Source organism: Coffea eugenioides, chromosome 7, assembly GCF_003713205.1.
Source record: "Coffea eugenioides isolate CCC68of chromosome 7, Ceug_1.0, whole genome shotgun sequence".
Lineage (NCBI taxonomy): Eukaryota > Viridiplantae > Streptophyta > Magnoliopsida > Gentianales > Rubiaceae > Coffea > Coffea eugenioides.
The window spans coordinates 11,569,288-11,579,544 of NC_040041.1; the positions used below are offsets into that span (position 1 = coordinate 11,569,288).

At 33.3% G+C, this 10,257-nt stretch overlaps 1 protein-coding gene across 1 annotated transcript; it reads right to left on the bottom strand.

Annotated features, from left to right (window-relative positions):
- Positions 1 to 7,087: 7,087 nt before the first annotated feature.
- On the bottom strand, positions 7,088 to 8,214 carry LOC113778524 (RING-H2 finger protein ATL78-like). Its single transcript, XM_027323962.1, has one exon. The coding sequence runs from the start codon at positions 7,991 to 7,993 to the stop codon at positions 7,277 to 7,279; it is 717 nt and encodes a 238-aa protein (XP_027179763.1). The 5' UTR covers positions 7,994 to 8,214; the 3' UTR covers positions 7,088 to 7,276.
- Positions 8,215 to 10,257: the final 2,043 nt, after the last annotated feature.

Genomic DNA, 10,257 nt, shown 5'->3' on the forward strand with positions numbered 1-10,257 from the left:
AAATTGATTTTTGGTCTTTTGATTTTTTTTTCTTTTTTCTAATTTTTTTATTTATTTTTTGGGCCTTCGGATTTTCCCTCTTATTTGGGTTGTCAGAGTTCAATAGCGAGGGAAAGTGAAATCGAGGGGACAGCCTGAAAGGAGGAGATTTTATTTATAGCACCTGGGGCAGAATCTGATGTTATGATAACTACAGGTGAATTTGTAGCAAATAGAAATGCATCCACTCATTTTCAACCACGTGGTTGTTTTAATTTTTAACCTTTTATGCTTTATTCTTGACTTTTTTAGTAAGGGAAAGTAATTAATTCCGGCATAATGACTATGCTAGAAAAGTGTAAAATAGAAGACAAGAAATTGGTTACACTCCATATTTTTCTTATCTTTTGCCCTACTCCCTGTATTACATGAATTTCACTTCACTTGTTCGAGTGTCGTAAAAAAAAATTATAATTTTCACTCGCGTTGTTAGTAATTGTGTTTGAATTACTGAATTATTTCACATAATATTTTGCTTGTAGCATAAACATATTTTCTAATTCATCTCTTTATATTTCAAACTACCTTTTTATCTCACATACATCACATCACAAGAAATGTTACACTAATTATTTCAAATAATATTTTAAATAATACTCTATCCAAACACACTCAGTTTTATTAATAGATCGGATAACGCAACCTCATAGCTAGTTAGAGGAGGGTGAGTATTGAGGGCGAGCACTCCTTTAAATATATATATATATATATATATATATGGACGATGATCTAGTTACTCGACATCAAAGAAATCTAATGCCTCAAAATTAAATTAGTAATAGAGTCTGAAATTATTTCCAATAACACAAAAGCAAAGTATGATTTATTCATTGTCTTCTAGACGTAGTACATAAGAACAATATTCACATAAAAAGATTGCATATGTTTCATTAGCAATACAACATAAAATCATATACTTGAATTTATAGTTGCTCACAAACCTGCTGTATAATTGTAAGGCACGAGGAAACAAAACTCTGTTTGTTTCAACGAAGAAAGGCACTTTCACTTTCACTTCTTCTTCTACACATTATTAGATAATCATGTATTTGCCTTTTAATAGAAAAAATTAAAAAAAAAATTAATGTAGAAGGCTTTTGGTTTTGATTTTTGTACCATTCCGTTTCTGTTACATTACAAGCTAATGATTTGTACATTTACTTAAGCACTTCAGTTGTAGTAGAAATTGTAGAAAGTAATGTAACAACACTAAAGTTGTGAATAGCTATAGTGAGCATTATTCACTAGCAAGTCCTTCCACACATTCAAGATTTCCAACTATGAATCTCTGCCACTTACTTTTTTCTCTTGAACAATGGAATCGTCACCATGAATTGTTTTTAACAATTATATCTGATAATTGCTGAATTGTTATTTCTTTGTTTTCAGGTAATTTGGATATATTTTCAGTTGCCTAATTCTTCACAAAACTATACATACAAACATAGTAAATGATTGAGCTTGTCTATCCGAAGAGGCGTCTGGTTAAGGGGTTTGAGACCTTAGGAATGGATTTTAATGTTTTTTCTTGTTCCTTTTTATTTTTTTCCTGCAGCCTTGGATTCAGATATGTTGGATAATTGTTGATGAAAAGTGCTGTAAATCAGTTCAAGGTTGCTTGCAAGCAAAACGAGAAGGGCTGGTAGTGCCTGTTGTGAAGCTCTTAGACCATTTAGTCAATCAAGAACTTGTCAATGAACTGCTGGCACTTGAGTTGCTGTTTGGTGTTTTACAAGATCCTACAAAAGATAACATACAAGTTGCTGTTTTGGTTCAACATCGAATATAGACCAAAATACAATAGGATCATATGGATAAACATACTGAATGCTAGCTTAAACAAGGACTTGTTTGGTATCACAACATCAAGCTTTTTTGTAATGATAATATTATGATATCAAAGAACTTGAGAGATGACTTTAATGAATCTATTAGTTTCATTCATCCGTGCCGTAGGTTTGGCCGTTAAAGTTTCATTAATTGATTCTTGATCATTAACAACCATATTAGGACATTTCATTGTTGATTCAACCAAGAGAATTACGTTGATCCCAAAAAAAAAAAAAGGAATGCACAAACATCCTACTCTTCTTCGCAGCGGCCAACACATTGGCATTTTGGTTCTCTCTTTCATTTGTTTTTACTTTTTCTCCATTAGTGGTGTATAAATCTTGAAATTTATCTTGTAAAACTTCTTAATTAGAGTTTTATATTTAATTTTTCTTTACATGTTATGTGGTTTATGTTCGTGATTATTCATCATCCATTTTTGTTCACAAGATGACAAGGTTTTGATTTTGTGCCGAGTTGAAAATTGGTGATCATGTTGCCCATTTCTAGTTAAATTTTTACTAGATTCAGAGGTGACTAAGGAGGTCGTGGTGGTTGTGATTGTTAGGGTTTACCCAAAAAGCAAGGGAAAGGAAAAAAACAGTAATAGAAAAACATAAAGATTAATCTTTTCATAGTGTATACGCCGTTAACATAGTGTATACACCGTTAACATTAGATAAATAACAACTATACATAAATGAATTATAAGTTTTAATATTCACTCCTGAATTTGTCTAACCAAACAACCTATGAGTTTTGCCCAAAACCTATTTTTATTGCCCGTTTATTACTCTGATGATTGTGATTGCCATTCCGTTCATGTATTAAGGATAGTGCTGAAGCACTAAGAATTTTAATTACGTTACGAAAATGTTAGTATTAATGTTTTGAGTGAATAATAGGGTTCGTTTTAGTATGAAAAGTGTGAATTAGCTCCCTATGATAGCATGTTGTCTGAATTTCTAGCACTAGGGGGAAAAGCCCACGCAACGCATGGAAGTTTAGTGCCTATAATTAAAGATGGTTAATAATTATTATTTGGCATTTTCTAGTATAAGAATTGAAGTATGACAATTTTATTATATGATATTAAATTTAAAAAAATCATAAGTTACATATTGAGTCAAAAAATATAATATGCAATAAAACATAATTATAAGATACGATCAACTACTTTGCATCTAACCTAGTATAATAAAAGACCTATTTATATCTGCTCATGCATTTTAGGAATATTAAAATTTGTTATTTAGTTTGAATTTGATCTTGGTATGAGGGCAATCCACCACATTATCTTGTCATATAAGTGAGATTTGAACAATTAGCATACTTGAAGAAATCATTGCTAGTGGAATTTCGGTTCTTGCAAGCCAAATTCTTGAATTTATATTGATTCCAAGGACATATATCATCACGAGGCCTTCACATTGAGCAAGCAATTAATTATAATTTATTATATGATTTAGAACATATAGCAAAGCATCACCTTCTTGATGGGGGTTACAATCATGAAATATCAGTTTTGTATTAGTTGCAAAGATATACAACAACTAACATGCTAATTTAGAGGAATAATTACCTCAAAAAAGTACTAAAGCATCCTAATCTACTCAATTCAAGAAAAACAATTAAAAGTAATGAGGTATATACTTTAGATTATTAGCCAAATAGTTTTAAGTAGATAGTTAAACATATTGGCAAATTAGATGAAGTGAAAAATTGTCTAAATAGAATAGTCAATAAAGTAGCAAACGGTTTGAAATTACCCTAACTAATAGTTAAAACAACAAAAGAAGTAGATGCAATCTATAAATGGGAAAATTTATGATGATAAACTTATTTTAAACTATAAATAACAATTAACAAATGTGGTCTCTTACGTATCAAGCTTGTCTAACATGGACAATTGAATTAAAACACTAAAAATTTATTGCACATACAATTTGCAATATTACAGATTTTTTACAACCAAAAAGTAGATTGGTTAAAAAAAACATACCTATTGAAAAAAATGTTGCAAAATGGAGAAGAGGAGTAGCTAATGTAGCAACATCCGAATTCAATATATTGTATGATTGTGCTGGAACAAAACCTATATGTAAATGAAATGAATTTGAATAGATGGGGGTTACTATGGTAACGGTCGAGAAACCAGACTTCTCTACTAATTGACATTAATTGTGTCTTAACATCTATATATCATAACTTTGCAAATAACTGATGAGAAAGGCTTTAAGAAATTAAAAGACTTAGATGTTAATACAATTAAATGATTAGAAGGGCTTTTATGTAATTTCACTAAAACACAAGCTGAATTCAGTTGTACCCAATGTTTAATCGGATATCAAACACTGTCACATATCAAACTTACCCCTAGCTTTAAATGTTTAAAAGGACATCCAAGTAATTACAACAAAACTAAATTAGTTATAATGACTCATATTCAATACTCTAATTGCACTACAAACACTCTCACATTTCCAAAAAAAATCCCACCCTTGCGGTTGAAATTAAAGCTTTAGACTCATTCTTATATAGTATAAGGATAAGGATGTAAGGATACTTATCTTAGGGCTTAATTATAGTTTACCCCTTGTAATTATGGCTCAATTGTAATTTACCACCCGAAGTTTATTTGATCTACACTTTACCATCCAAAGCTAACTGTCAACTATATTGGTTAACATTTGAACTTTTGAAGTCTGTATGTAATTCAAGTTAATTGTAGGTGCATGACTAATTAAACTTTCCTTTTGTTTAATTTTTTTTCTTCTTTTTTTTCCTTGCAATTTTTCTATGCCACCTCTTCCCTTCCTCTCTTATTATTTCGTGTATTTGGAATAAAATTTTTAGCTTGCTTTGGATCCATTCTATTGTTTCTATTATTTTTTAATTAATTTTCACTACTCACAGTTGAAACATACATGCTTTAATAGTTGTACATTTAGTCAATACTGGTAAATTTCAATTAGGAAATGTCTTCTTACAAGAATTTTTTATGCTTGTGGTTGATTGTCACCAATTCCCATTAGAGTGAATTCTTATTTGTAGACTTGAAGGAAAATAATTAAGCAAATTTTGTGAAACCAGTTTTGTTGCAAATGGTTTCTTCTTTTTTTTTTTTTCTCTAGGGTAGAGCAGTGTGTTTATCCATTTTAAATATGTAAGAAACGCATATTGGTTATTGCATATTTTAGAGCACATTTAAACTAAAAGAAAAACATGCTTCTTTTGGAATTAAGTTTTTTAAATATGTGGAGATGAATGAATTCTTCATAAAGTAAGTTCTACAATAACAATAAAATTGAGGTAAAGAAATTATAAGTTTATTTTGAACATCAAACAAAAATAACAACCTAATGTCAAAAATGGAGAGAAAAGGGCAAAGAAAAAGAAAATGTAAAGAAAGAAAAAAAAATAGTAGTCAATAAGTTTGCGCACTTAATATTAAAGGGTTGAAAAGACGTGCCATTCTTCTGGATATAACTTTTTAATGGTTGTTCCCTTAAATGGGAAAGTATGCCGGCCCTTCAATTTTATAAAGTGAAAATCTAGGCACAAATGAAGGGGAACATATTGTCTCTGACCTCCAAAAAAATTGCCTATAACTATAGGAAAACCAAATTATTGTCTCTAAAAAAGCATTATAAGCAATGTAACAAAGCACATACGCACTGTGCATTCAATCTAATTTAAGGAGCCCCTTAAACATGCATGTATAGTATTGAGAGTATTGATAGTATACGCAACCACTAGGAAAGCTATATGTAATATTTCCATAGTTTTCATGTATTTGTATCCAGCTCTTTGAATGATGCCACTCAATCTTTGTACCATAAAACAAAATCCACCTTTTGGTACATGTTAGGATGATGGAGGCCAAATGGTGCATTCACTCTCAGCATCCATTTGATTTTGTGGTGCGCTGATTGAACGTCGTGTCCGTCTCTTTGATTTTATTTGCAGCTAGGTTTTGCCAGGTGTTGATGAGAAATGACCAATTAACCTATATTTTTGTGTGGTCCTTCACTCCTTTGCAGTTGAGTACTTTTCAAGAAAAAAAAAAAGGGTTTCGTTTAGTGTATATCTCTTTTTTCTAGACAGTGAAACGCAGTCTAATTGAAAAATGCGTCACCTGTAATTGACAGGTCGTGAGTTTGAGTCATTAAGGAAATGAGTGAGAAAACATTGTTAATCCTATACATATATATATGTATAGACATACGTCTCCTTTTCCCTGTTTTAGTTAGACATTTGGCTTTCTTGAGTTATGATTTTTTTTAAGTTGATATTGGAAAACGCACAATAAAAAGAGAGAAGTATCAGTGCTGATAAAAGTGGACAATTTTAATGTGTTCGTCTTACTACATTAACTAAACGCGGACAATTTTTTATTTTACCTTAATTGAATGCCACAAATTCAATATTAACATCCCTCTCCAACATGTATGGGAGAGGATATTGTTTTAACAAAGGAACATATATATTCTTTTAACAAAGGATATTGTACACATTAATACGTTTTTTTTTTCTGACACAGTGGGTATCCAGGATTCAACGGAGTAATAATCTGGACCCGACTAATCCACTGCGCTTGTGCCCCCGCCCCCCAAGAGACACAAGAGTACACATTAATACGTTTAAGAGTGTAAGAATGTGGTAGCTTGTGATAAAAAAATAATAATAAAGGTGGAAGGGAAGTTTTTTATATGTGCTCCACCAAGACAAGGGCCAAACAAATAGAACAAAGAGAAAGAGATGTATAAAGAAATATCAATTATGATTGAAGATTGATGAATGGCGTTCTCCATTGGCTGAGACTACCTCGGATAGGCATAATTAGAGGCCAAAGTACTAAACAATTAGTGGATCACTAAGGCTTAATGATTTTTATCAGAACATAATATCTTGAATGGTGATTTGTTGACTCAGACAACACATGAGAGAAGAGACCAATTAAATTTCAAATCTCTTGTCCAATTAACCTCTCTGGAGTTCTCTCATTCCTACAAGATATTTTGCTGCATTAGGTTCTTTCAAGGGCTCATTGCCATTGAATTTTTTTTGTTTTTTTTATGGATCTTAGTTCTGCAGTTATTCATCTGATGTGACTGATTATAGCGGCTTAGCACAGAAAACCATCAATATCCCAAAAAAAGGTAGAAAACCAGAAAAGCTATACACCATTGTACAATTCTCATATTTGCCACTACTATTCAAAATTAAACCCTTTCTGGATAGAACAAAAGTTCAGGATGAGGATTCCAAGGCCAGCACAGGTCACTTGGAAGTTTAAACTGATATTTACAGATGCTGCTTGCCAATAAGGACTGCTAGCAAATCAGAATTAAACCTACAGCTATATACAATTTCAAGCTAATTAACAACGTGGTCATTTTTTGTATTAAGTTTGGTAATTATGTAATAAACCTTCGGGCTCTAAAGGGGCAATTCTTACAATTGTTTCTTGTGCTGGTGGTGCTGGTGGCGCTGGTGATGGTGCCGGTCTTGAAGAGCTAGCCTGCTGACTGCATCCCACAATTTTTTGACATGTTTCGATCAGGCAGTGCCGGCAGGTTGGGCAAGATGAGTGTGAATTCAGCCATTTATCGATGCATCGAACATGGAATCCATGGTTGCACTTTGGCAGAACTCTGACTCTCTCCCCTGTAGCAAACTCTGATAGGCATATTGCACATTCAGTGTCCAAGGCAGGTAATTTTAGCTCAGTAGTGTAGTTTATGGTAGGAAATGTCTTCAGGGCCTTTTTCTTGATCCCTGTATTGGCTAATCTAGCTGAGGAATTGTCATTTGATTGATCAGAGGACACAAAACTTGAACACCTCAATGCACACCTGATGATGGAATTCAATCCAAGGGAGCAAATTAAGGCACACAAGAGGACTGAAAGAACCATCACAACATTTGCATCAAAACTGTTGTCTGCTGCAGGTTCTGATGGAGCATGGCTACTAAGATTCCCAATTGTTGGTGGTGTTGCTGATGCTGCTACTGGTGGTTGAAGTAAAGGGGTGTGAAGTAGGAGCTTTCTTGGATGGAATTGTATGAGAAGCTCTTGAGTTAGCATAGTAGAGGAGGTAGAAGTTGAAGGAGCAGCCATGAAATTTGGTTCTTTTTTGCTTGTGTAGTAGAGTTTCTTGGATGTGTGAATTGATTCCTTGAACGTGGTAGTGACAGACCAATTTATAAGGGGGAAAGTAGAAAAGGGTTCATCATCTTTTTGAGTCTTGACAACTGAAAATTATTATTTTAAGTAATCACAAGATATTTTTGGTTAGAGAATTCTGGAGGGATTTTGAAGCCCATACTGCAGAGAGCAGCCTACAGTTTTATTAAGACGAGTGATTATTTTCGATACTATTTCTTGAATTTGGATTCTCCACTAAGCCCTTTTATAGTTTAATGCTCTTTCCAACCAAAATGGGTCCAATCCACTCCCGTCTGCACATTGTAGAATGCCACATGGGACCTCTAGACTGGAAATGGGAGTTGGGTCCCAGGTTGCCAAGAAGGGGGAGTGAAGCTTCCCTTCCCCATTTATGATGAAATGCTAATCATATGGCTCCGCTGATGTCCCTATTCCTTCAACCGCCTGGGTGGTTGAGACTTGAAAGAACTGTTTAATTTGATCACTTCATGTTCATGTTATTTGCCCGCCGTGGCAGGAAACTTATTTTGGTAGTAGATGCCGTGTAACCCAATTTGTTTCGTGCCACAAGACTGAGAAATTAAGTGAGAAATTTTATTTGATCATGTATATGGTATAGATTCAAAATCCCTATGTACAATACGTGCATGAGATAATATGAGAATTTATTGCCATGGATCAAAACATGTCTCTGAAACCATAAGTCACTTACATATTTTTGTAGTAGATGTTGTGGAACCCAAAAGAATCACAGGTCACTTGCAAAATTTGGTAGCAGATGCCGTGGAACCAATTTGTTTCGTACCACAAGACTGAGCAGTTAAGCGAGAAATTTTAATTGATCATGTATATGGTACGAATTCAAAGTCCCAATGTATTACGTACATGAGATAATATGAGGATTCAAAGTCGCCATGTACGTATAGTACGTGCATTAAAATAATATGAGAATTCATCACCATAGATCAGAACATGCCTCTGAAATCATGGGTCACTTATATATTTTGGTAGTAGATGCCGTGGAACCCAAAGGAATCTCAGGTGACTTGCAAGTAGATGCCGTTGAACCCAATTTGTTTTGTTGTATCACAACCTTGAGCAGTTTAAGTGAGAAATTTTATTCGATCATGTATATGGTATGGATTCAAAATCCTTGTGTACAATATGTGCGTTACATAATATAAGAATTTAAAGTCGCTACGTATGTACAATACGTGCATGAGATAGTACGAGAATTCATCATTACGAGTTAAAGCATACTTTCAAAATCATAAATTGCTTACGGAAAAATGTGCATGAGATAGTACGAGAATTCATCATTACGAGTTAAAGTATACTTTCAAAATCATAAATTGCTTACGGAAAAATGTGCATGAGATAATATGAGAATTCATTGCCATAAATCAAAGCACGTCTCTGAAGCCATAGGTCACTTGTATATTTTGGTTGTAGATGTTGTGGAACCCAAAGGAATCATATGTCACTTGCAAAATTGGGTAGTAGATGCCGTGGAACCAATTTGTTTTGTACCACAAGACTGAGCAGTTAATTGAGAAATTTTAATTGATCATGTATATGGTACGGATTCAAAGTCCTATGTATTAGGTACATGTGATAATATGAGGATTCAAAGTCGCCAAGTACGTATAGTACGTGCATGAAATAATATGAGAATTCGCCACAATGGATTAGAGTGTGTCTCTGAAATCATGGGTCAATTATATATTTTGGTAGTAGATGCCGTGGAACCCAAAGGAATCATAGGTGACTTGCAAATTTTGGAATTAGATGCCGTTGAACCCAATTTGTTTTGTATCACAACATTGAGCACTTTAAGTGAGAAATTTTATCTGATCATGTATATGGTATGGATTCAAAATCCTTGTGTACAATATGTGCATTAGATAATATGAGAATTTAAAATCGCTACGTATGTACAATACGTGCATGAGATAATACGAGGATCATCAGCACGGGTCAAAACATACTTTCGGATTCATAAGTTACTCATAGAAAAATAACAAGTAATGATCCGTTCTTATCAATCGAGCCAACTTATATTGACGATAATATGACCACTAAAACTATATAAGAATACACTAAAATAATAAATCGCTTTATGATATACTGTTCACCTCTGTGTTCCTTCACAATTCATATTTGAAATTGTGGAATCAGCACAATAAATTGTTTCCAACCACTATTCCTAGCCATTC